At 46.8% G+C, this 27,919-nt stretch overlaps 1 protein-coding gene across 1 annotated transcript; it reads left to right on the plus strand.

The window, feature by feature from the left end:
- Positions 1-3,024: 3,024 nt before the first annotated feature.
- Positions 3,025-20,693, plus strand: MYD88 (MYD88 innate immune signal transduction adaptor). Its single transcript, XM_032784039.2, has 5 exons — positions 3,025-3,425; positions 10,771-10,890; positions 12,100-12,280; positions 13,798-13,889; positions 16,545-20,693. Exons 1-5 carry the CDS (start codon positions 3,074-3,076, stop codon positions 16,697-16,699), a joined length of 900 nt encoding a protein of 299 aa, XP_032639930.1. The 5' UTR covers positions 3,025-3,073; the 3' UTR covers positions 16,700-20,693.
- Positions 20,694-27,919: the final 7,226 nt, after the last annotated feature.

Genomic DNA, 27,919 nt, shown 5'->3' on the forward strand with positions numbered 1-27,919 from the left:
TCATTATTTCTGCTTTAGACCAGTTAGAACTGTTGCAACTGATAACGGCTGTTACACCAGGCCTTTTAGGTCGATTAAAGTTTAAACATGGAAGGACTCGTTTGCTGAGGCCTAAAACCAGGAAGGCTCCATACCCTTGTCCTGAGTTACTTAGGGTTATGCTTAGTGACACCAACAGGCGGGGGAGACTGAGGGAACTATAGGATAGCTACCGACAATGCAACGCTCCGGAAATCGACGCTAGCCTCGGTACATGGATGCACACCGCCGAATTAATGTGCTTAGTGTGGCCGCGTGCATTCAACTTTATACAATGTGTTTTACAAAACCAGTTTATGTAAAATCGGAATAATCCCGTAGTGTAGACATACCCTGAGTCTCCCGGGGCTCCCTCCAGCACTTGCAGAGGGAGGAGGAATCAGGGGTGGGGGATTTTTTTTTTTTTTGCTGGGCCGCCATTTTTTCCTCTCTGCCCCTGCCCTGGCCCCCTGCGTCCCGATATTTGACCTGGGTGATCTGGTCACCTTATTCTCAGCTGGCTGGTTTCGGGGCAAGGAAGGAAATCTCTGCTCTCCACAGCTTCAGAGAGAGAGGGGTGTGTGTGTGTGTGTGTGTGTGCGCGCGCGCGTGTGCGTGCACACGCACATGCGTGGCAGGTTTGTAGAAATTTTGGTGGTGCCCAGAGCCCACCCCCCAACTCCGCCCCCCACCTGCCTAAGGCTCTGGGAGGGAGTTTGGGTGGGGGGAGGAGGTCTGGGGTGTAGGTCCTGGGCTGGGGATTAGGGTGCAGGAGGGGTGCAGGGTGCAGGCTCTGGGAGGGAGTTTGGCGGTAGGAGGGGGTGCAGAGGGAGAGGAGGGCTCTGGCTGAGGATGAGGGGTTCATGATGCAGGAGGGGGCTCAGGGCTGGGGCAGAGGATTAGGGTGCGAGGGGATGAGGGCTGGGGCTGAGGATGAAGGGTTCATGATGCAGGAGGCAGCTCAGAGCTGGGGCAGAGGATTAGGGTGTGGGGGAATGAGAGGTTTGAGGCATTGGAGAGGCTCAGGGCTAGGGCAGAAGGGTAAGAGCAGCCTGCCCAGCTGTTAGCATGGGTGGGCACTAGGACCCTGGGGCAGCAGACAGCAGTTGATGCTGGGAGCAGGGTGTAGTGTAGGACACCACTCCGCTAAGGAATGTGCTATACCTGCAGCACAAGCAGGCGCGGGAGAGGTGTGCACAGCTTTCCTTCAGGCAGGGCAAGGGGGAAGACGTGCGGGGGTGGCAGGCGAGGGCCAGGGGAGAGACCCAGCTCCAAATATTGCTGGAGCAGGGCCCCTAGCCCTGAATATTCCTGGATCCCGGGCACCACAAAAGAAGATAACTCGTGTGCGTGTGCGTATGCTTCTTGCCACCTGAACTAAGCGCACAGCCACCCAATTAGGGCATTGTTGGTGGGACCTTCCACCCAGACATCTCTGTGGGGATGGCAAGGGAGCCCATTACTGAGGTGATGGCAGCAGGGGAAGGCAAATGTGGGGTGCGTGTGTGAGTGAGAATAGGAGCAGAAACAAGCTAACCTGAAGTAGTAGAGGGGGGAGAGTGGCGGGCGTCGGGGGCTCCCGTCTGTCTGTCCCTGGGAGTGGAAGGGTGGCTGGCTGTCGGGGGGATCCCGTCTGTCTGGCCCTGGGAGTGGGGGGGGGGGTGGCGGTGGGGGCTCCCATCTGTCTGTGCCTGTCCCCGGGAGTGTGGGGGTGGCTGGCTGTCGGGCGGATCCTGTTGTGTATGTGTGTGTGTGAGAGAGAGACAGAGAGAGAGGGGGGAGTTGGCAGGCTGTCGGGGGCTCCCATCTGTCTGTCCCTGGGAGTGGGGGGCTGGCAGGTTGTTGGGGGGATCCCCTCTGTCTGTCCCCGGGACTGTGGGGGTGGTTGGCTGTCGGGGGCTCCCGTCTGTCTGTCCCTGGGACTGTGGGGGTGGCTGGCTGTTGGGGGCTCCCGTCTGTCTGTCCCCAGGACTGTGGGGGTGGCTGGCTGTCGGAGGCGCCCGTCTGTCTGGCCCTGGGAGTGGGGGGGTGGGTGGCAGGCTGTCGGGCGGATCCTGTCTGTCTGTCTCCGGGAGTGGGGGGGGTGGCTGTCTGTCGAGGGAGATCCTATCTGTCCCCGGGACTGTGGGGGGTAGCTGTAGGGGGCTCCCGTCTTTCTGTCTGTCCCCTGGACTGTGGGGGTGGCTGTCTGGCTGTCGGGGGGCTCCCATCTCTCTGTCCCTGAGACTGTGGGGGTGGCTGGCTGTTGGACGCTCCTGTCTGTCTGTCCCCAGGACTGTGGGGGTGGCTGGCTGTCGGGGGCGCCCGTCTGTCTGGCCCTGGGAGTGGGGGGGTGGGTGGCAGGCTGTCGAGGGGATCCCGTCTGTCTGTCCCCGGGACTATGGGGGTGGCTGGCTGTCGGGCGGATCCTGTCTGTCTGTCTCCGGGAGTGGGGGGGTGGCTGTCTGTCGAGGGAGATCCTATCTGTCCCCGGGACTGTGGGGGGTAGCTGTCGGGGGCTCCCGTCTTTCTGTCTGTCCCCTGGACTGTGGGGGTGGCTGTCTGGCTGTCAGGGGGATCCCGTCTCTCTGTCCCTGGGACTGTGGGGGTGGCTGGATGTTGGACGCTCCTGTCTGTCTGTCCCCAGGACGGTGGGGGTGGCTGTCGGGGGCTCGCATCTGTCTGCCCCTGGGAGTGTGGGGGGGTGGCTGTCGGGGGTCCCATCTGTCTGCCCCTTGGACTGGGGGGGTGGCTGTCGGGGGTCCCGTCTGTCTGCCCCCGGGACTGGGGGGGTGGCTGTCGGGGGCTCCCGTCTGTCTGCCCCCGGGAGTGGGGGGGGGCTGTCGGGGGTCCCGTCTGTCTGCCCCCGGGAGTGGGGGGGGCTGTCGGGGGTCCCGTCTGTCCCGGGCCGTGTCTGTCGCTCCGGGCGCGGGGCTCCTGTCCGGCCCTTCTCGCCCGCCGGGGAGACCTGGCCGGGCATCGCGGCGCAGCCGGGGGCGGGGTGGGAAGCGAACCACGCTGGGATCCGGGGCGGGAGCGGGAAGTTGCGAAAGCAACAGGCGGCGGATAGTGAACCATGGCCACGGCCACGACCGGCTCCGGCTCCGGCTCCCCCGAGCCCGGCTCCTCGGCGCCCCCCGACCTGGAGGCGGTGCCGCTGGTGGCGCTGAACTTCTCGGTGCGGCGGCGGCTCGGGCTCTACCTCAACCCGCGCGCCCCGGTGGCCGCCGACTGGACGGCGCTGGCCGAGGAGCTGGGCTACGAGTACCTGGAGATCAAGCACCTGGAGGCGCAGCCCGACCCCACCGCCCGCCTGCTGGAGGACTGGCAGGGCCGCTGCCCCGGCGGCGCCACCGTGGGCCGCCTGCTGGCGCTGCTGCGGGCCCTGGGCCGCCACGACATCCTGGCCGACCTGGGCGGCCGCATCGGTGAGAGCCGGGAGCTGGGGCCGGGCCCCGCTCGCTAGGCCCCGGCGCTTCCTCCTGTGTCCGTCTCCGCCCGGCTCCTCCCCTGCGCCCCTTAGTGCCGCCACCACCACCCCCCGGCAGAGCCGAGCCCGGCGCCAGCCCCCCAGCCGCTGCCTGGCCAGGGGGCGCCCAGGCCCCTGTGTGTCCGGCTTTGCCCCGGGAACGGCCCCCCTGTTTGACAGCTGCTCTGGGGCCCTGGCGCTGGACCCCTCCCCGGGCCTGGCGAGTGGCTGCAGGAGCTTGAAAGTTGGGTGACCAGACAGCAAATGTGAAAAATCTGGACGGGGTGGAGAGTAATAGCCTAGAACCTATGTAAGAAAAAGACCCCAAAATCGGGACTGTCCCAATAAAATCGGGACATCTGGTCACCCTACTTGTAAAAGAGGAAAGTGGCCTTTGGGGCAGCCCTTGGAGGGCAGGGGCTGCCTGCTTTGATGGGGCACAGTTCAAACTGATTGCTGGATGACAGTTTAAATAGGTTCTGGTTACATTATAGGATACTTGCTTCATGGGCTGTACAGAAACAAAAGCACCCTGGAAGCAATTATAAAGCACTCCTCTCCCCCCTAGAGAACGAATGAATAGTTTAGTTTCTCTTGGGGCTGGGGCAGGATCTGTTCAATCCGCAGAGACAACTGGAAAAAGAAAGTTCAGCGAGTTTTGGTTTGGTTTTCCCCCTGAAGTTCAACTTTAGTTAGTGTTAAAACTCTGATGTAAGCATGGCTAGGTTTTGAGTGTGAACTGCTAATCTGAGGTTGGTTTAGTTTCACAGTTCTTGGTGGTTGACTTTCTTTATAGCCTTGTCATCATTTTGAGATTTGCTAGTTAATTTCAAAGCCGGATAGGTTCAACAGGCACTGTCAGCTTGTTTAGGTCCTGAAATTTAACGGGGTTTGGGAAGGCTAAAGCCTATGTGGCATCTGTAGAGAATTATAAAGAATACAGGGATACTGCAAAAGATACAGTTTTCTCTAGGAAAATAGTTTTTGGGGCCTAACCATTGTTTGAGTGGTATGCTTTTTGTTTTGCTTGTTGCCGTTCTACTCTGAAAACCGATATTGCAGCATTACATATTCCTTATGCTTCTCTGATCTTTTTCATAGCAAACTTGCTCAGTTTTCAATGGGAAAGAGAGAGCCTCATATTTTTGTTAGTTACCAGCACTGCAAATTCATCCTCCATCCTTTTTGTCTTACGTGTGATCTCCAGTGATATAAATCCTGCAGGTCAAACGATGCCTTTGGCAACATTAGCCATGAGATGGTTTGCCCAGGTATCATGGAGGGCGTGACCTGAAGGTAATGGGGTTGGACTGAGGTTCTGATTTGGCTAGCAGAACTTTTGTTTCTGGTGATGATCCATGGGATGGAGCCCAGCTTGACTGTCAGGCTGGTCTACATGCGGGGGGGAGGATCGATCTAAGATACGCAACTTCTGCTACGAGAATAGCATAGCTGAAGTCGATAGATCGACTCAGAATCACTTAGTTCGCGTCCTCACAGTGCGGGATCAACGGCCGCCGCTCCCCCGTCGACTTTGCTTCCGCCTCTCGCGGAGCTGGAGTTCAGCAGTTGACAGGAGAGCGATCAGGGATCGATTTATTGCGTCTACACTACCTGCGATAAATCGATCCCCGATAGGTCGATCGCTACCCACCAATCCGGCAGGTAGTGTAGATGTACCCTCAGAGCCCAGCCTGAGTTTGTGGACCTGGCAGTTGTGTGCGGTGGGAATTATTTTCAAACTGAGCAAACTTCAGGAGTCAGTGAGAAATAATAAATATGGAAACCCACAGAGCCATTTTTACAAAACGTTCTTTAAGACTGAACCACGCTTTACAGGAACCCAAATTGGACTACCTGGAACTGAAGTTTTATCACCTAAATATTTCTGAGATCACTTGACTCACAAGTAAGGCTTGACACTGAGTGTCTACAAGCTGTACATTTGCTGGGTTACTGGTGGGGAAGTGAGAGATCTCACTTCCTGTTACTTGCTGATGAGAAATCAAGATGGAGAATTTCACCACTGCACCTTGCAAAACACCAAATAGATAAACGAGTGATCTAGTGTAGAGATTCTCATGGGTAGATATTCCTACTGGGTCCCTCCTACTTACACATGTATTTTGAGGAACTTCTGCTGCTTTTTTTTTTAAGGGACCTGTTATCAGTGTTATTCCTCAGTCTGTTTTTTCCCCTTCCATTTGAGGTCCATAACAGCAGTGGAGACTTCTGGCTGGGTGAGAAGGTTTAAACTTACAACCCAAATGAAGCTAGCTGCGCTTCAGATGCTCTTCATTCTGGCACTGATGCTCTTAATTCAGGAGCTGACTTTTCAGTTCTTATTGCCACAGTAACACCTATAGTTTTGTTCAGGAATAGGCACCGAGTCTGAATCCCTTTCAAAAGGGAATAAAGAACCAAATGGTTTTAACTGGGAGGGACCTAAAAGTTGAGGAGGCTGCCAGCTGAGAGTCACATTGAGAAGTTTGCCTGGAGACTATAGCCTGGGTCTGATTCTGTGCTACTTACTGAGCATCCTAAACTCTCATGAAGGGAGATGATTACCCTCAGGATCAGGTCCCTAACATGCATTTAAAAAATGGAGGATTGCAGCCACCCATATAGTTGGTACTGAAATACAGGCTTTAAGCAGTGCTGCTTCTTGAGCCGAGTGGCCTGGTTGTGTTACGTGTTGGGACTTAAGACTCTTTGTGAGGCACCTTTCCTATTACAGCACATTATTGATCTATAGCTATGTCCCTTTGTTTTCAGTTTAAACCGATTTTTACTGAAAAATCACAGGTTTTACAAAAAGTATTAGTCATTTTTTTCTGATTTTCATCCTACTTTTGTATCATTCAAATATATTTAAAAAGCTCGTTTTATTAGGAAAATATAATACATTCCATGAGATCTGTGTATTGCGATCACACAGTCTGCCTGTTGAAATAAGGCTTATATAGTAGCCTTGAAAAGATAGATAATAAACCAGCAGGCATGCACACACGCTCTGAAGTGTGCGCACATCTGAATGTACTGAAGAATCTCACACCCACCACATGCACGTTTCATGCTGTTAGCGGATGATGGTTTAAAGATTTGACACATGAAAATGGGAAGAAAAGGAAAATCTGTATCAGAATATGTTTCAGAGCACAAGGAAGTATTCAAAAGTAAAAAAAAACAAACCAGGAGAGAAGGATGAAGTTGAGTGTATGCGCTGCAAATGGTGCAGCCCAATTATTAAATGTAAATATTTATAGACTGAGTTCTGAGTCTACACTAGTAAACTATTTGTTCAAATAAAAAGTTTTATTTGGGACTTAGAGATGTATTGTTTTCTTAAACTCAGAAGTGGCATTGTGTTTTGAGTTCTGTTTTAGCTCTGCAGCAAACCATTCTTCAGAGCATTAATCTGCTGAATACTTTTTTCCTCTGTCTTTCTGTCCACCAAAATAAACCCTGATATTTACCTATAAAAATTATTAATAGTTTTTTGCACCAATTTTCACCTGTTTTGTTGTAGTAATAAACACCTATACATTCCGGGGGGGGGGGGGGGAATAAATCAAAACTGAAGGGCCATATCCCTAGCATAGAATTCCAAAGACTGCATTTGGTCTGTGGCATGCACTTCAGAACCAACCCCTTTCCATGCAGTTGAGGGTCCACTGTTCCATCCCAATCCATTATAGCAACAATATGTATCATCTTTCCTAAAGAGGTGGGGTCCAGTCTAGCCTTAATCATAGAATATCAGGGTTGGAAGGGACCTTAGGAGGTCATCTAGTCCAACCCCCTGCTCAAAGCAGGGCCACTCCCCAGACAGATTTTTGCCACTGTTCCCTAAATGGCCCCCTTAAGGATCGAGCTCATAACCCTGGGGTTAGCAGGCTAATGCACAAACCACTGAGCTATCCCTCCCTTTCCAGGGCTTGTGATTCTGCCTCCCTTAGCAACTTTTTCCATTGTCTGATTGTCCTTAGGGTTGTCAAGCTATTTATCTTGGTGTATTTGTCCCAGATCTTCCCTGCAAAAGCCCATTACTTTTTGTTGCTTTCTTGCTGACTAGTGGCAGAAACTGATACTTGTCTGCTTAATAATTCATCTCCTTCAGTTGTCTTTTTTTTCCCTACCCGGAACATGTCCAGTTAATCTATCCTTTCCTGGTAGGGCGTATTTGTTTATATTTTTGATGCACTCCTTCAACTTCCCTTATGCAGGCCATAATTCATTTCAAGATCAGAGCAATGTCATATGCCTTATATTGAGGTTATCTGCATAGACTGTGTGGGGAATGGAATGCAGCCATTTCAGACTGTGGGCTTCTGGCAGCCTCATCTAGTTGGTTTTGTTCTTATTGTTTCAGACCTCTTGATGGTCACTTTGACTTTGTGCCCTAATTCGCACATGACTCAGAGCAGAACTCTCTCAACATTTCCTAGTATGGAGACTGATCCATGCAAAATTACCAGAAACCATTCATCAGCCCAGGTTGACTGGAAAACCTCATCTCAATTTCAGTGAAATTGGCCTCGATTTTGTATTTGTAACAAAGCGATGCAGGTTTTACCACGGCTGGGGTGTCATTCTGAAAGTTTTGCCTCAGTCGGAAGCTTTCAGTCCTGGAGATGGATGGGCAAAAGGATTAGAGCATGTTTGCGTCATTAATGGAATCATCTGAAGGGCTCAATAAGCGTATATGGCCCTGAACAGACTAATGAGGAGAGAGCACTTGTTTTCATGAACATGGTGTCAGAGCCTTGAATTAAATTCTGATAAGGAACTGGAAACCAGTCTAGAGAAATTCAGATCAGGCCTCTCACTGTATATTCCATTTATATAATGTGAGGGGAAATAACATATTTTTTAAAATGTTTGTTTGCCATCTCATGCACCCAAAGGACTTGTTTTCATCCAGTCCCTGGTACTTCCCCTCTAAGCTCTCTGAATAGCTCTGATTTTTATTCTTGGTCTCTTTTGTGGTTTTTCTTTACCCAGCTATTATTTTAAAATATGTCATTACTTCCAGTAGATTCCCTTTCCTGCTATTTCCAGTCCCTCGGCGATTGTTCTCATCACAAAGACCAGCCTGTGCAACACACCAGCACTGCTAGGGTCCCGAGGTTTTTTTGTAACCCTCCAGTGAAAGGGTTGCATGATGTCTGATTAAAAATTATATAAAAAATAACACACAACAATATTTCAGATCAATTTGCCTTTTTCCATTTGTGCTTTTTGTTTGCATTTTGCACTTCCACTTGGGAAGTGGGAAAAACACTAGTCAGTTTTAGGGGTGTGGGTTTTTTTCAGATCGTTTCAGATCTGTTTTTACTCACTGGGTCTCATGCACTAGTACGATGCTGCAATGGGTTGGTTGTATATACTACAGGGGAATTTTAAAAAACAATTACTATTTTCATTTAGATTGTTTAAAAGATAAAGTGAATGAACATATTTCTACTTGTAACAAACCTATATCCACACAGGATTTCATGGGAACTTCATAGCAGCAGTGGATCAGGGTCCAGATCTTCCTGCTCTAGAAGAACATACTACCACAACTTGAGCTAAGGGAGATTCTCCACTGACAGTTAGTGTAATCAGCCCTATTCTGCTGTGGGTTTGTCTAGATTCTTGTAAGGCCTTCCTCACTGTAGTATCTGAATGTCTGGTTCTGCAACTGATCATCAATTCTGATTCCATTTTATAGAAGGATGGTTTAGACCCGTGGTTCTCAAACTTTTTTTTTTGCAGACCGCTTGAAAATTGCTGAGGGTCTCAGTGGACCACTTGGAGCTTTCCAAATGTTGTATGTACCGTTAGCTAACTATTGTAAAGTGCTTTGGATAAAAGTGCTATATATATAAAATAATAATAATTAACAATTTTATTTGTTCTACAAATAAAAGCACACAACTCATATATTTTAATATCAATTGTCTTACCTTTCTAAGGGGATGGATGTGCCCTCTCTCCCCCACCATGGCAGCCCCCGAGCTGGGACTGGGAAGGAAGAGGGAGGGCTCTTCCCTGGCCGCACCAGCCACAGAGCTCAGCCTAGGAAGGAAGGCGGGGGGGCTCTTCCTCCACCACACCAGCCACAGAGCTGGGGCTGGGAAGGAAGGAAGGGGGCTCTTCCCCCGCCACACCAGCCACAGAGCTGGGGCTGGGAAGGAGAGGGGTCTCTACCCCGCCACATCAGCCACAGAGCTGAGGCTGGGAAGGAGGTCCGGCAGCCGCAGCCCTGGAGCTGCGGAAAGACACCTCTTTCTCTGGCCGCCGCAACACTGCAAGTCCCAAATTCCCCTCACCCCCTCTTCTTACCCCACTGCCCCCTCCCACCTACCCCGTATTCCCCCCAAAGCCACCAGCTCATCTTACATGTGCGTCTTCTCCAGGGTCCAGGCACCTAGGCTCCCCTAATTAGGTGGGTGACCCATCATTGTATTGTGTGCGGCCGCCCAGGCGTGCACCTTAGAGGGAACTAGCCAAGGACCATCTGAATGGAGCTTGTGGACCACTGTTTGAGAACCTCTGGTTTAGACAAATCCTGCATCTGGACAGAGGGTTAGACTAGATAACCCTTGTGGTCCCTTCTCACCCTATGATCCTTAGCTAGAGGTATACACGTGTGCTAGTCCAGTGGTTCTCAAGGAAAGCTTCTGAGTGTGACCCCCCCTTATAAATTAAAAACACTTTTTTAATATATTTAACACCTTTATAAATGCTGGATGTAAAACAGGGTTTGGGGTGGAGGCTGGCAGCTCGTGACTCTCCATGTAATAACCTCACGACCCCGTGAGGGGTCCCAACTCCAGTTTGAGGACCCTTTTGCTAGTCAGTTCATTATATTTATTATTATTAGATTTTTATGAAGACTTGAAAAACCAAAACAAAACCCTCAAGCCTCTCAGCCCCTGGATTTTGGCCCCGAACTACCTGAGGGTGTTTCGTTAGGGACTCAAAATGAGCAACAATGAAAGGAGAACACGGAGATGTTAAAACCGATGGAGTCTCTGCCCTGGTGATATTTGCATACATTGTATGTGCTATTCAGTAAGAATAACACCACCTAAATAACACCTTTTGTCCAGTCTCTCGGGGCATCCTATACACAACTAATACTCCAACATTAATTCACCTTAACGTTGTAAATCCCTTTAACTTTCACATCAGAACGTTGCTGAAGGACTAGGGTGCTTTTTATATTTTGGTTAGTTACCTCTAAGCGAGTTCCTCTGTTTATTGAACCTCAGCAGCATGATCAGCATCAAATGAGCCTTTTGTGTCTCTTGCAGAGGAGGACTGTAAGAAGTACCTACAGAGGAAAGAGCAGCCTGTTCAGGTGCCAGCAGTAGACAGCAGTGTCCGGAAGACATTAGAGATGTCCGGCATCACTACCAGAGATGATCCTTATGGTAATTAGCCATAGATCTACTGATTTAATAGTGGATATACTGTGCTAGGGCTTGCCTTCTATGTAGTAGATCCCTGTGAGAAGTACTGAGAGCCAGTTACCTCCCTTCCTATCTGTGTCCTTCCCTCAACCTATGCATATACATGGCATCCTGATCAAGCAGGGAGATAGGATTGAAATACTCACAGAGGGAAGAGGGACAGTATGGCAAATGTAAATGAGGGTAGAGAATGGTAGTGCAATAAAGTATGTGGAACTCTGTGCTGCATGATATTGTGCCAGCACCACTTTCTATAAAAAGCTTTCATCTTGTCAGAGTTCATTGCATGGATCTACATTTTCATTCATTTGGAAGGAAATCTTTTTAGGTGAGTGGGATCATGGAGCTCAGTTTACCAATTTAGGCCCAGAGCCTGGAGACAGAGCCGCACAGTTTGAATCCTGTGGGGCTCTCTGCAGGTAAAAAGCTTCTGCCTGTGTGGATCTGATTTTAGTATTTGGGCCATAGAATGCTAATATTTTCCCTACCCCACTTGTAGGGCTGGATCCTTCATTACATTAATGCAGTTTTATTCTGGTGCAACTCTGCTGAAATCAGTGTTGCCATGCTGTTGTAAAACTGGAGCAACACAGTCAGAATCGAGCCAGTAGAGGTTGGACACCCAGTTGTGAAAAATTCTAGCCTTAAAATAAGGCACCTGAATCTCTGGTTGGGCACCAAATAAATAAATAAAAGCCTCAATGAGAGCTGTAGATGGCTAACTCAGTTAGGTCACTTATTCAAGTGTCTAACTTCTGATACCCAAGTTTGAAAATATTGGCCAGTCATCTACCCACTGGATTTATTCCTCATATAACTCTCTTTGTGGCACGTTTGTGTTTCCCAACTCTGAGGTCCTGCCTGATACTCTTGTAAATAATGAGTGTAATGATGCCCCTAGGTGAACTGTCTGCAGGGACTGAAACTTAGATTTAGAAGCAGGAGACTCTACTGCTTGAACAAACAACCAGATTCATTAGCCCAAAGCTGTAGCCGACTCAGTCATAAATCTCTATATGAAGATTAGCCACTAGAGGGGGACAGAGAGCCACACTGTGTTAATGTGAGTTATGTGACGTTATGACTCAAAGGCTCCAGTACCTGAAAAGAATGCATTTGTTGAATTCAGTTAATTTAATATCGTCTGCATACAATTCTGAATGGTTCCAGGGAACACACCAGAGCTGTTTGATGCCTTCATCTGTTACTGTCAAAAAGACATTCACTTTGTCCAAGAGATGATCAGAGAGCTGGAACAAACGGAGTTCAAGCTGAAGCTGTGTGTGTTTGATCGGGATGTTTTGCCAGGATCGTGTGTGTGGTCCATAACTAGCGAGCTTATAGAGAGACGGTGAGTGAATGATGTCTGTGGGGGAGGGGGGTGCTGTCTGTAAGGAAAGTATTTGTTAGATTTTTCCAGTGTAAGACTTTGGGGAAGCCAAAGGAGAATTGTCTCCTTGGGACCAGATTTTCCCTTTCCTGTTGGAGAGCACGCAAGATGGGATAGAGAGGCAAGGATACTCCACAATGAAGTATTTGTGGAGTTTCCTGTTTGCCATCTCCTCAAGAAGGAAAGGGTGAGGCGTCCCAAACCTGTGGCTCAAAGGACCCACAAGGAAGACCTCTCCTTATGGCACCGCTGGTCTCTGCGCTTGCTTCTGCTATTTGGATACCCTGTGGTTGCTCAAAGGGAGCTGTGACGGGGGCCCAGAAGGAGATAAAACAGCTCCCAGCTGCATCAGCTCCTACCCAGCCAGATTTCCACACAGAAATCCAGTAGGTTTTCAAGAGACAGTGCTGTGGAGAGTCACTCTGGCCCTCACCCCAGGACTCCTTAGAGCCCTTTCCATAGAGGTCAAGGGGGAGGAGAGGGTTAACTCCCCCACCTCCCTCCTTATGCCCAGATGGGAGGAGATCTGTCTGGAGAGAGTGTCAGTGCCTCTGTATGGGGAACAATGCACCAGCACTAGTAGTTTTTTCTTTATCCAGTTGGTTTCTCCAGCCAATGGGACATTATGATGTCAGTTATCTCTGAGCAGCTAACTTGTGCAGGGTGCAAGCACCTTGAGGCAGCCAGGGAATTCATAAGAGAGATCTGTCTTCTGCCCAAGATGCTGGTGGTGCAGAGGGGAACTTATACATGCTCAGTGATCAAATAAACCACTTCTCAGCTGTCCCAATAGCTACTTGTCTGGGTTTCTGAAGGATCCTTTCAGACAGAGGGGGTTGTTATGGTAGCATCTCTAGGCTCCAGCTAGGATCAGGGCCGTATTGTGCAAGGCACTGTACAAATACACAGGCAGATGTTGTCTGCTCTGAAGAACTTACCATGTAATGTAAGACAAGACATATCAGATGAGTGTGAGTAACGAGTAGAAGGAGGATGGAGCTAACAGTAGTGAGATCTTGTGGTTCTGTAGCTTACTGTTAGCTAATGCATAGCTCGATGGTTCTAAATCATTGTAACACATCTTTTAAAATATACATTAATATCAGTGATACCCACCTGATAGCATAGTATGAGATCATATTGTTAAAGACTGCATCATAATGCATTCGTACAAGGGGGCTGAATTAAGGATGCACTGGTGACCTTAATTGTAGCATTCCTAACTTCTGAGTACTTGACTTTGCAACCTCAATAATGTTCCTTTTAGATAAATTTTTGTGTGTTTTATATGTATACAGTTGTAAGTAAAGTATCAAACACTTCAGATTTTATTGACATTAGAGCTGGAACACTGTTGCGGTTGCATGTTTTCAGCAGAATAGTCCTATAAAATATATATTTTTCCAGCAAGCATGCAAAGCATCTCTCTTTCATTTAGTTAATAACCATTTTTTTCCCCACTCTCGGTTTAATTCCAGATGTAGGAAGATGGTGGTGGTTATTTCAGATGATTACCTAGACAGCAATGAATGTGATTTCCAGACCAAATTTGCTCTTAGCCTTTCCCCAGGTAAGAGAATGTAGATGGCCCGTGAAGGGTACATTTTCCCACGACAATGTATAGTCAGTGTTCTTAATTGTTTGTATTACAGTAGCATCTAAAGGCCCCAGCTGAGATTGGTGCCCATTGATCAAGGCACTGTACAAATGCATAGTAACGGCTTGGCCACACAGCTGTTGAATCTACACTAGCTTGCTGTGCACTAACTTGCCAGGTGAACCCAGCTGCCACACACTAAAAGATCCATAGGGAGCTTTGCTGTTCTCCCATTTCAAACAGCGCTACATCAAAGTGCACTGTGGATCTTTTACACAGCAGCAGGGTCCATCTGCCGAGTCAGTGCGTAGCAAACTTTTACACAGCCAAGTCAGTGCGTAGCAAACTAGTGTGCTGTCGATTCACATCCTGGCTTGCCGCACACTAACTCACAGTGTCGACAGGCCCTAAAAAGGAGACAGTCCCTGCCAAGAATAGCTGGAACAGATGTGGGGGTGGGAAGGGCTGCAGAAGAGTAAAATGATTTGCCAATGGCAGAGCCAGGAATAGAACCTAGATCTCCTGAATCCTAGCCCAGCGCTGTAACCACTTAGCACATCATCTTGTGTGTGGAAAATCTTCCCCATGGCTAGTGCTGGCCCAGTGTTCAGTGCCCTCCACTAAAGGAAAAGAAAGGGATTTCATTCAGACCAAAGGATGTCATTTTTGAGAGTGATTACGGCTTCCTTGAGGAGCAATCAGAAAGGTGGGAGTCTGATCCTCTGGAGACACTGGTAGAGTGATTGCTTACTGCCCTTTATTTACCAGTGGGTGCTGCAACCTATAGTTCTGAGGGAAGTATGCGCATAGCAAAGGAAATGGTAGTAACCTAGGAAGGCCTGTAGATCTGGAAGAAGTGGTTTAGGATCAACCTACCCATTGTTTTTTGGTTACTCGAGTATCTTTTTAGATCCACAGCTGCATCTGGATATCCCTACAGCACAGGTTGCCAAGAGTGAATCCTTCCAGTGGCATATGGCCAGGAGGTTGTGGCATGTTGAATAATGAAATGGAGCACGCTTATCAAATTTGTGATAACGCCAAGTTGGGAGGGGTTGCAAGCACTTAGGGGGACAGGACTAGAATTCAAAATGATCTTGACTAATTGGTCTGAAATCCACAAGATGAAATTCAGTAAAGACAAGTGCAAACTACTTCACTTAAGGAGAAAAAATCAGATGTGATGCTGCCAGGGCCGGCTCCAGGCACCAGCTCAGCAAGCAGGTGCTTGGGACGGCCAAGGGGACGGGCGGCACATCGGGATCTTTGGCGGCAATTCAGTGGCGGATCCTTCGGTTCCTCTCAGAGGGAAGGACCTGCCGCTGAGGAGGAAAGTGGCGCGGTGAAGCTGCGGCCGAAGTACTGCCAATCACAACTTTTTTTTCCCTCCTCCGCTGCTTGGGGCAGCAAAAAGGCTGGAGCCGGCCCTGGAAGCTACCAAATGGGGAATAACTGGCTAGGGGGTCATACTACAGAAAAGTGTCTGGGGGTTATAGTGGATCATACTGAATATAAGTCAATGTGATGCAGTTGTGAAAAAGGCTAACACCATTCTCGAGTTTATTAACAGAAGTGTTCGTGTGTAAGACACGAGAGGTAATTGTCTCGCTCTGTTTGGCACTGGTGAGGCCTCAACTGGAGCGCTGTGTCCAGTTCTGGGCGCCACACTTTAAGAAAGGCGTGGACAAAGTGGAAGGGGAGCAACAAAAATGACAAGAAGTTTAGAAAACCTGACCTATGCGGAAAGGTTAAAACACTGGACATGTTTAGTCTTGAGAGAAGGTGAATGAGGGGGGGCTGATGGCAGTCTTCAAATATGTTAAGGGGTCTGATAAAAAGGACAGGGATCAATTGTTCTCCACATCCACCGAAGGAAGGACACGAAGTAATGGGCTTAATCTACAGCAAAGGAAATTTAGATTAGCTATTAGGAAAACCTGTCTAACTATAAAGGCAGTCAGGCTCTCAAACAGGCTTCCAAAGGAGGTTGTGGAATACCCATCATGGGAGGTTTTTAAGAACAGATTAAACAAATACCTGTCAGGAATGGTCTAGGGTTACTTGGCCCTGCCTAAGTGAAGGGGGTTGGACTTGATGGCCTCTTAAGTCCTCTTACTTCCACCCCTGCATTCTATGTTCTTTCAGAGGTGGACTTCACCACAGTTCTTCATCACTGGCAGATTGGATGAATCCAGTCTGCTCAGTCGGGGCTATCCCTGTACTTCTCACACTTCAGCTGGTGCAGAATGTTGTGTGTCTCGCATGGAACGCAGCACACCCATGCCCCTGACACTGCACCAGTTGGGCTTTTTGGTGCAGTTCATGGTACTGACTTGTAAAGCCCTTCAAGGTTTGACGTGTGTATGTTGTAAGTGTAACCTGTTCGGGGAGATTTGAGCCGCATGTTCCTGTATGCGTTTGGCTGGGGAAAAGGGTCTTCGCCTCTGGAACGTGCTGTCCTGGAGCAGGGCCTATTGAGTTACCTGGTGTAACTGAGATCAGGATCAGGCCTAGGTATATGGACCTGTGTGTGTGCTGCTGCCTTCACTCTATGGGGGGTGGAGAGAATGGATTTATGGGTACGATGCAACTTTCTTTACCCACATGCCTGTGTGGACTGTTTTTCAGGTGCTCGCCAGAAACGGCTGATTCCAGTCAAGTGCAAATCCATGAAGAACGAGTTTCCAAGCATCTTGAGGTTCATTACAGTCTGTGACTACACTAATCCCTGCACCAAAAAATGGTTCTGGATAAGACTGGCAAAATCCCTCATGCTTCCATGAGGCAAAGCTACGTGAGCCAGGTGCCTTTTGATCCAGCACAGCTGTGCCTTAAGGAAAAAAAGAAACTTAACTTCTAGGTGTCGTTTATACCGTCTTTCAACACGCCAGAACTTTGATCCTTGCAATATTGTGCCTGGGGCCTCCAACAGACACACAAGGGTTATCTGAAGGGGGGCTTAATTGCATTAAATGGGGAGTTAATTAGAGTACAGTGGCCACAATGCACTTCTCCAGGTGGGTAACTTTAAATGACAAAAGCCACAAACCATAGATGTTGTACACAAATTATATATGGTTTTAAACACCGTTACGTGGCTCCCATAATGGTACCTGGGCATTGTCAGGAGAATTGTTTCTCTCTTTAATCCTTGGTGAAATCTGATGGCTGGTTGCTGACCTGTGTGAAATGAGTTCGGAGGTCTCAGTGTGGTTCCTAGTGGACAAATACTATGAAAATCATTGATACTGGCATCCTGCTTGGTAGAGAGGCCAAGGATTGAACTACCCTTTTGTTCCCTAGAGGCTACCCCTCCAGATCCGGGTTGTAGCACAATGGAAGGGCAGTTTCCATTGTACCTGCTCTCTAGCTATACGGAGGACTTCAGTCTCCAGGACTCTCTTGTATTTAATAAGCATCAAATTTACTTAAACAATGTTTAAGTATCTAAACATCTAACATCTAAACATCTAACATCTAAACAATGTTTAAGTATCTAACCGATCTCCCATTATTTTTAGCAATATCTGACTCTTGAAAAATGACTGAAGTGAGTTTATTTTCTGTTTAATATTTTTTTCTCAATTTTGGTCTTCTAAAACATTTTAGGTCTTAGTGTAACCTGTTCAGAGAGTTAGTTACTTCTGTAACTCCCCTGTGGCTGACATCCTCTGGAACAGCCTTCTGACCTTGACCGATGATTGGTTCTTCGTTAAAAGCAAAAGCCATAGAGAAACTGATACTAAATAATGAGGGTGCTGCTTATAGCACGTACGTCTGTCTGTCTGTGCATATGTCCCATTTAACTAAGTGATCGCTCTTACATCAGCACTGGGAAATCATAGATCCTATAATGTTTACAACAGATCATTCTCACGTCGATGGCTCAGTCTTGGATTTGTATTGGAGGATTGAACCCTTAACACACAAGGTACTGAATACCTTCAGCTTCCATTGACTTGAGTGGGAGAATTGAGCTGAGAACTTTCTAGGAGCACCTGAGAACTTTCTAGGAGCAGCCCCTAAATCATTTGACTTCTAAGAATCTCGCAGAACACACTGGCTTTAGAATGTCCCAGTACCAAAAGGTTAAGTGTTTGACAAAACGTGCCTTACATTATAGACCAGATCTACCTAAAAACAAATAGTAATGTTGTTTTAATATGAACATGGCATATTTTAATTCATATATTATGATACTGTGATTAATTAATCAGTATACTTTAAATCTAAAAGAATCCCCAGTTGCTCGCAAGAGTGAGGTTAGGAGCAGCACTGTTGTTGCTGTAGTTGTATGCGTCGTGTGGATCAGAGGCTCTGTATGATCCAGTCCTTATGGAAACTTGTGTGTGGGTTTTTTTTTTTTTTTTATTTTTTACCCCAAAGGTGACACTTTAAAATAACCTGTCAGGGTCTCAAACACGGTTTTGGTAAATGTTTACTTTCCAAAGCGATGTGGTTTTCTGTGCCTACGTATCTGTATTTGCTGCATGTTGGTTCATTCCTTCAGCTACTGATTTGCTATTGATTTTACTGCTTATCATGAGTTACTCATGTACGTTTTCAAACAGTAGCCGATCATCCGTTTCTTGACTATTCGTTGCGATATTTAACTGTGTTGAGTTCTTCTGTTTGAAATATCTGTGTCTGTGTGTCTGTAAAGGATATTAATGTCTGCTCATAAGATGTAGCTATATTTTTTACCAGCTTCTTTTTGCCTGCTAGGTCTCTTGTAATAGACAAGCAAACCCTATTGTTGTGAACCTCAGTTAACTAAAGCTTGTTAATGCTCCTAGCATCAGTGCTGGGGAACACTTTTGGATGGGCCTATAAAACACACTTTTTTCCGTCTCTCCCATTAACATAATGGTCTCCACCACTTTAATGAGATCATCCTGCACAGGTCTGTCCTGAGGATGTTGTGGGAATTAGTGCGAGAACTCTGGGAAAAACCCCAAACTTAACGGATCTAAATGGATATAAATGTATCTCCTGGTCCTCTTGTCCTCGGTGCAGAAGTGAAGCGCAGCTGCTTATCTTGGGATTCCTGCATAGTTTCTAAATGTCAGTTATATAAATAACCTGGGGTTCTGAGGACTGCTAGGCCCTCAGCCATTGTAGGGAATTGGATTGGTTTTCTTTGCTGAATATTAGCACTTCCATAGTGTTTTACAAAGATGAATACACCAGCGGTGGGATTGAACCTGATAACGTTTGGATCTAAAAACATGAGCTTCCGTTGAATGACTAGGTCTATTAACTCCAAAGGCTGTAGCAGAAACATGAAACTCTCCATGGTCCAGCCACTAGGGGGGTACAGTGAGCCACACTTATACCTCCTAATCCCGCTGGCTGGCAGGGGAGAATTGTCCCCAGTTCGCAGGGGGGAAACAGGCACAGAAAGTTTAACTGACTTATCCAACATTGCACCTTGAGTCACTGGCAAAGCAAGGACTGGAACCCCATTCCGTAACTCCTAGTGTCCTGTTTTCAGTAGGAAATGTTTAGCACAGAGAGTGAACTCTTTGGCAGAGACTATAATTTTACAACATGTTTGTATGGCACTGTCTGTGGTGGGCCCTGATCTCTGGTTTGGGCCTATAGCTGCTACAGCAATGCAAATAATAAAATCTGCATATTTACTAGGTGATTAAATGACAGCTGAATATCTCTGCTCTCTGAATAGAGAAGATGCTGCTTTTGCAAGGAGAGAAACAGCAGCATCTTCATCATTACTAGTTCGTCCAAACATACCCGGATGAATTTACCATTCCAAATAACCATCAAAGACCTCATAGCTTGGATAAGATCATATTGTCACCTAATCTCTCTGTGCTTCGGTTTCTTCACCTCTCTGTCTCAGTAGAAAGCTGCTGTGCTTTATAAGTGCAAAATATTGTTAGTGCATGTACCCAACTTTTTAAAATCAAGTTAAAAGTTCTTAAGCAGACTAAAATAACTCTATTGGGGTTAGAAGTTGTCATCCCAGAAACATAAGGTCTGAAGGTTTAAAGAGTTACTTCTGTAATATACTGTAAGCCAGTGGTCCCCAAACGTTTTATGTCATGCTGTCCCTTATGTAATCTATCTGTCCCCCTCCTGAGGGCTGGGAGCCAAGGCTGGGGCTGGAGCTGCAGGTGGGGTCATGGCTGGGAGGGGAGCCAGGCCATTGTCGGGGGTTGAAGCTGGGGCCTCAGTTGGGGGCAGGGCTGGGGCCAGGGCTGGAGTGGAGCTGGGGGCAGAGCGTGGCTGGGTGGTGCTCCCTCCCAACCCCTTGTGGGGACTGGCCTGGGCCCCGCTGCACCACCTGAACGTTTCTATATGCCCCCCTAAAGGGGCATGACTCACAGTTGGGGACTGCTGCTGTATGCTAAAGCAATCTCAAGATCCTATGTGCTTCTGAATGTCATAAATCTCTTCTGAGTGTGACGTCTCCTTAAGTCATAAAATCTTATTTATTCCAAATGCAATTCAATTGCAACGGAGTGTTTCTCCTCCCTTCCACCTCTTCCTGTGCATAGGAATCTGTTTTTAAAAAACTACCCACAAGTGATGTTGGTTGCATTGTATTTTTTTATCTCACTTTAAAACAATTATAGCTGTGCTTGTTAATATCAAAACACTTATCTGTATATTTGCATTATTTTCTGTCCATTCTGATGTCCAGCTTTTGAAGGACATACGTGTTTTATATTCAACTGTTCCACTGGTTGGTTCTTTTTAAAAAGTTTTGCTACTTTTGAAATTGTGCCAAAAATAAAGACTGAAGAAAAGCAACAGGATTTGTGATTATGCTGTTTCTGTATCAGAGAACACCTGCCTTTATAAGGAAATATGCTATTGGGAGATATTTACAGACAGGTTCTAGTCACATAATTTTTTTCAGAAATCAGCTATTTCTGGATTAAGCCTTTATAGATTCAGTCCTGTGTATTCGGCAGTGTGTGGCTCACCACTGTGTCCCAGCAGGAATGCTACCAAGAAATTATGCTTCAGAGAGGTACAGTTCCTCTCCAGGTCTCATTCTTCACTTGACAAATGTAGCCCAGGGGTAGGCAACCTATGGCACAGGTGCCAAAGGCGGCACTTGAGCTGATTTTCAGTGGCACTCACACTGCCTGAGTCCTGGCCACTGGTCCGGGGGGCTCTGCATTTTAATTTAATTGTAAATGAAGCTTCTTAAACATTTTAAAAACCTTATTTACTTTACATACAACAATAGTTTAATTATATATTATAGACTTATAGAAAGAGACCTTCTAAAAATGTTAAAATGTATTACCGGCACGTGAAACCTTAAATTAGAGTTAATAAATGAAGACTCGGCACAGCACTTCTGAAAAGTTCTCAACCCCTGATGTAGCCTCTTCCCTCTCGCATTGCCTGCATCCAACCAGCTCTATTAGCTGGCCTGTGGGGTGGTACCAGGGCTCTGACTACTCCCTACACACTGATGTGACAGGTTCGGTCACAGAGACCCCCTTGGGACTGTCACCTGATGTGCTGAAATTACCTCTGATCCCATTTTCCCGGCCAGCTTGGGACTCCAGATCCCTGCCTTGTTGAGCCAAAAACTCTAGCCTGCTGCAACACAGACTCGGGGTCTGGGCCATGCCCCCAAAGCTGCAGACTTTAACCAAAAACAGCTCAGCAGTTTACCTTTCCAGCACCCAGACACCCAGTTCCCAATGGGATCCAAACCCCAAATAAATCCGTTTTACTCTGTATAAAGCTTATACAGGGTAAATACATAAATTGTTCAACCTCTATAACACCGATAGAGAGATATGCACAACTGTTTGCTCTCCCACTTACTCTGGGTATATTAATAAACAAAAGTGATTTTATTAAGTATGAAAAGTAGGATGTAAATGGATTCAAGTAATAACAGACAGAACAAAGTCAGTCACAAAGCAAAATAAAGCAAAAACATGAAGTCTATGACTAATATATTAAGAAACTGTTTACAGGTAATGTCTCACTCTCTGAGATGTTCTAATAAGCTTCTTTCACAGACTAGACTCCTTGCTAGTCGGGCCCAATCCTTGCCCCGGTACAGTTCTTGCTAGTTTCAGCAGACATCTCAGGTGGTCAGGGTTTTCTCGTCATTGGCTACCCCCTTTGTCCTGCTCCACCACCTTTTATAGATATGGGACAAGGCGGGAATCTTTTGTTTCTCTGGGTCCTCACCCCTCCTTCTAAATGGAAAAGTACCAGATTTAAGATGCATGTGTGTGCGCACACACACACACACACACTTCTGTGGGGAGCATATCTGAAAAGACATAGGAGCTAATACTGACCTGAAGACCTTTACAAAACCCAACAGCAGGTAACATTTTCAAAAGTGCCCAAGTCCCATTGACTTTCAGTGACTCTTGGGCTCCTAAATCCCTTTTGAAAATTGGACTTAGGTGCCTAAGTCACACAGGTGACTGAAAATTTTACAACTTCTGCCCTTGGTTGAAGGTTGCATGAGTATAACTTGGGGTAGAATTATGTCTTCGGGTCTTTTTTTTTTTTTGTAGGTCTGTTCAGTCTCTTGACTGATAAAAGATCATCTTGTGCTTGAGGTACAAAACTGGAATTCAGGAGAACTATTCCTGGTCCTGACTTTGATTTGCTTTGTGACTTTGAGTAAGTCACGTAACTTCTGTGCACCTCCAGGTTCCTCAACTATTAAATGGGAACAATATTCACCTGAGAAATATTTGTGCAGCATAATTCAGTAGTTTGCATACAATGCTCTGAACTCCTCAGCTGGAAGGTGATATGGAAAGTAGTGTTCTCTCTGGACCAAATTCTGCTTTCAGTTATACTCCTATGGCCCCATTGAGATGAATGGAGTTGCCTCAGCATAAGAGCAATTTGGTCCAGAGCTTACATTCACAGGAAGAAAGATGGCAAAGGCGGCATTATTATGCACAAAAAGGGGCAGAGAAAAGGCTGCTGGATTATCTTTAGGAAAATAAAAGGAAGCAAAAAAGTACAAGGGCTACATCTCTCAAAAACATGCTATTAGACTTTGGTAAAGAACGAGCTAGTCGAACTCCAGAGATTTTAGTTGATATCCGTCAGTCAGTCCCGGATGTTGTCCAAACAATTTACCGTTCTCGGTGCTAAATTATAAATGTTTGTGTTTTAGCCGAATCCATCAGCATGTTTATGTAACAGCAAAGCCTGATGGAACTGCTTGATGAGGACTCTGGAAGCACGCCCACCAAATTGTTCTTTTTGTAGCAAAACCACAGGCACCAGAACACAGATTGTTGCGTGTCTGCTCTGACGCTGCCTCTAGCTTTCCTCCTCTCTACCAGCTAAAAGCCCCCATTGATTTACAACGAATTAATTTTTAACACATTCCAAGATCTGATGAGAAATGATGCATGCTGAATTGTGATCAGCTAAGGACCCAATCTGGCAATAGACCAGCACCTCAAACGTCTGCTGAAGTCAACAGATCTGGCCATGTAAGTATTGTGGGAGCTGAACTCCCTGGTGTTGGTTCTCAGCTTGCCTACACTGGTTCAAAGGTGGAGAAATGGTGCCTACACCCAGTTTGTGAAATGATTTAACTCACTTGGTGTAAAAACCGATTGTATTAATGAACATCGCTATGTAATATTTGTGTGTGCACCACTGCCATCTGCTGCATGGAATAAAAACTAATGGGCACCAGCTCTAGCAATCAGGCCTGAGCTCCTCTTTTTCTTCCCACCTCTCTACTTCCAGGGTGCCCTGCAGCCGGGGCAAAGGGCCCCACCCCATTACTTATTGTCTACAATATCTAACCCTTTAAAGTGGGTTTTTCGCAGTGGGGGCAGGCCCTTGTAGTTTATTTACAGTCCTAGAAAGTAAGATAGCACAAATGGTTGGTTGGGGTTTTTTATTCTACATTTCACATGTGCATTCATGCCAAGAAGGTTGCAGGGGCTGAGTGGGATTCACACACAGGGCTGGTCTACACTAGGGGGGGAAATCGATCTACGATACGCAACTTCAGCTACGTGAATAATGGAGCTGGAGTCGAAGTATCTTAGATCAAGTTACCTACTGTCCTCACGGCGCAGGATCGACGTCCTCAGCTCCCCCTGTCAACTCCACTACCGCCGTTCACATTGGTGGAGTTCCGGAGTCAACACGAGCTCGTTCGGGGATCGATATATCGCGTCTAGATGAGACGCGATATATCGATCCCCGAGAAATCGATTGCTACCCGCCGATACGGCCGGGAGTGAAGACGTAGCCTCAGTCACTCCTTCTGGCAGTATCTGGGGGCTGACTCTGAGGCCAGAGCAACTGTCTTTCCTGCGCTGTCACAATGCTCCCCTGCTGCTGGTTCTCCCCCACTGCCGGCAGAGCCCTGGTGTGCGTGCGAACAGGAGGCAGATGACTGCTACAAGGCCCTGCCACTAGGAGGGGAGAAGGACCTGAGCTCTAAGAGGAGCAAGCACCTCGCGAGTGCCTGCCCCTAATCTGTCTTCCTAGTCTGTTACCCGTTGGATCTTTGGTCCTATTTCAGGGCTCTGTCCCTCTAAAGACCCTATCCCCTCAGCCCACTCCCTCTGGGGGCCCCCTTTCCCCCCTGTCAGGACTCAGTTCATTTTCCAGTTCACTTTAGGTCAACTTTTCCCTAGCTGGGTGAACTGCACAAGAAGGAGCTGATCCCTCCCTGAGCTGTGTCAAGGTGAGGATGGAATGTAGTTCTGTAAGCTTTAGTGCTCTGGTATGTGTGACACTTTCCAGAATGACTTGAGGTACCCAGGATGAATCACCTGCTTACAGTGGGGGACAGCCTGGCTGTCCCCACCTGGGGAAACTCTCCCCAGCGATGAGTTCCAGCGCCACCAATGCTCTGCGCTATGCAAACCTTGCTCTCTCTCTATGCAGGCTAGCAATTTACACACCCCACTTTGATACACTGGACTGCCCAGTCCTTTATGTTCTGGACACCTGTAATGTACCTATCCGCGACTTCTGTGGAACCAGTGCACTCCCATTCACTGGTTTCACCTCAGTTCTTCTACCTTCTTGGCACAAGTCACTTAAGATGGATTTATAGTAAACTCAAATTGAAGTTTATTTAACAGAGGTAGTCAAATACAAGCAAGTATCAGGATCTGGAAACATAAGGTTACAGGTAAAACACAAACATAAGATGCAAACTATAGCCTATACTTATTTCCTGGCTAACAAGGTGAGCTTAGGGTCAGTTCTTGCAGCGCTTGTCCAGTTTGGGATCCCGTCTTCAGAGAACCCTCCAGGAGTTCATTTGTCTTTGTCAATGCTCAAGTCTCTACCTGGACCAGCCAGTAAACACAGCACTGCCTCTACGGATGGCCATTGTTCTCAGCGTTCATTGAGTTAGTCCTGAGGCCCTACCTTGCCTCTGGTGACAAGTCTTGCTACCACAGTTCTGCAACCTAATATTCTACATTTTACATTCTCATTAACTATTTCCCATGCAACCATCTCACAATAACCATAACAGTAAGCTAGTTCTTAGCTCCGAGCAGAGGCCACACATCACCCCCTCTGGGGTAATATGGAGAAAATGGTTGGATACCAATGTAAAATACCTGCCAGACTATGCCTGGGCACGATTGTCACTGTATCACTAGTAGCTGGTATACATCAGTACTCTCTGGGTTTGTAACCTGTCCAGGTTTCCCAAAGATTGTCCCTTTTTGGAGGTAGCTGTCCTGGGAAATCTGTAAGGGTGCACAGTACACTCTGCTTGTCTTACAGGCTCAGCATCATTCCAGTGAGGGGTGGGGTGAGGTGGGGTGTGTGTGTGAGAGAGAGAGAGAGAGAGGGAGATTCTTTTGTTTTTTTATCGTTAAGCCCCCAAATCTGCACTCCTTATGCAGGCAGGAAATGAAGTGAGTTAAATGGCACTGCAGTGGGGCTATTGCTAACCAAGGCGTGCAGGGTTGGGACCTGCATTTTTATCATAACAAATATTAGATGTGAAGCTATTACAGACTATTGGTTGTCAATGAAATAGTTGTTGCACCTGTAGCATTGAACATTGGTGGTGTGCGATTGGTCAACAGAGCATTGTTTCTGCTGCCTGACAGGATGACTGAAACATCTGTAAACCAGAGATGGGATATTAAAGTGATTTAAATATGGCCACTAAGTGGTTATGCCATGAACCTTCATGCAATACATACTTGCACAAGCATTTGAAATACTTTTATTCATGAGCATTTCTCAAAACAGCTCTCTTCTCCTCTCTTTTGCCAGAAACTCCCCATGCTGTTAGCAAGTGTTGATCCTCCTGGGGAAGATTAACTGGGGTCTGCTGACTCACTGAGACAGGTGAAGGTTATTCAACCTGCATATAAGGGAATTGTGATGGGCTCTATAGGGAGTTAGCATTTAGGATGTGTGAATCCTAGGAGCAGCTACTAAGCCTGGTGAGATGGTTTTTGCATTTGTTTGTTAATAAAGTCAAAGCCAAGATGGGGTGAGCTTGCACTTTACACAATGCATGGATTATAATTGCAGAACAGGTTGGGGAAGGTTGCTGCTTGCATCTGGCAAATACTCTCAGAGCAAATCTGTGAAATTGCTTTGAGTGAGTATTCACAAACCCTTTTGTAGTTATTTGTGCAGCTTTAGTCTTTAGACAGGTTCTTCCTCTGTCTTAGCTGGCTGAACTAAATTGCAAGCTGCAGCCTGGCCTCATAACTTAGATCCTTAAAAACTGTCTTTTGTGTCACTTGGTTTATGCTTCACTGCCTCAGGAGCAAGTGTACCATACCAAGCTTCCTGACTAGTGCACTGATTAAAGTGTAGGCCAGGGAGGCGGAAGCCCTGGTTTCCATTCCTAGTTTTCCAATAGTATTTGTATACTTCATTCAGCAAGTGACGTAGGCCAAAATTTTCATAAGTGTCCACTTGAGATGTAGAATTTGATCCCAAGTCAGTGTAAGACTTAGTGCTTGATTGTCAGAGATGCTAAGTAACTGATGTCACCAGGAGATGTGGGGGCTCAGAATGACTGGAAATGAGACCTTAAGAGTCTTGAATTGGCTGCCAAAATTAATGGATGCTTTTGAAAATGTTGGTATTACCATGTCTGTGCCTTGGTTCCCCTGTCTCTATACTGGGGAATAACCAAACTCACATGGGTATTTTAAGGCCTAATTTATCAGGATTTGTAAAATGTTTTGATTTCCTTAAATGACAGGAACTACAGAAGTGCGGTTATAATTTTTTGGGTACTGCAATAAAGCTATTTATCCTAACAGTGAGTTTCCTAATACAATCATTCTTCAGCCTCTTATCTGTGATGTAACCTCCCTTGGCAATGCATCTGTCATCCTTCACTCTTTTTTTTTTTTTCACTGCACATTGGGAATGAAAGCTTTTCAGATCTGGGCTCTCGGCCATCCCAGCTGACCAGCGTGCTGCTGTTGGTGGGATGTGGTTTTCCTTTTGCTCTAAGACATGCATATTGATCAATCATTCTCATTTGTTACTCTCATCCTGTGTCATTGATTTAATTGTTCTGTACTGGAGAGGAAGCACTCAGTCCACGTAGAATCTAATGACTCTGAAATCTTGCTGTTAGTACCTTTTAGCCAAGCGTTGAATGTAACTAAGCAATGAAGAGCTGTGGCGATCTCTTTTGGCTAGAAAGCCCTGCAACTTAAGCAGGATTGGTTTTGTCTATTACATTTCTGATTCATTGTGGCAACTTTCACTTCAAACTTTAGCCATTAGCCTCTGATGTGCAAAGCTGTCTAGATGGTGGTGTTTCAGTTTTTTTTGTTTAGTTGGGTTTTTCGGACCCATAGATAGGACACTCACGTCTTCCTAGCTCCCTTTTCCTGCTATAATGTCCAAGAATCCAAGCAACTTCAGGACACTGCCAAGGGGAGAAAAACTGAGGCTTCCTGTGGAAGTTTCTTATGAATCTTTCTGTTTAAATTGCAAGAATCAGGGGGTTCAGGCCTAAGGCCCTGACATCCCTTGAGATTCTCATGGATCGT

Source organism: Chelonoidis abingdonii, chromosome 2 (genome assembly GCF_003597395.2).
Source record: "Chelonoidis abingdonii isolate Lonesome George chromosome 2, CheloAbing_2.0, whole genome shotgun sequence".
Lineage (NCBI taxonomy): Eukaryota > Metazoa > Chordata > Testudines > Testudinidae > Chelonoidis > Chelonoidis abingdonii.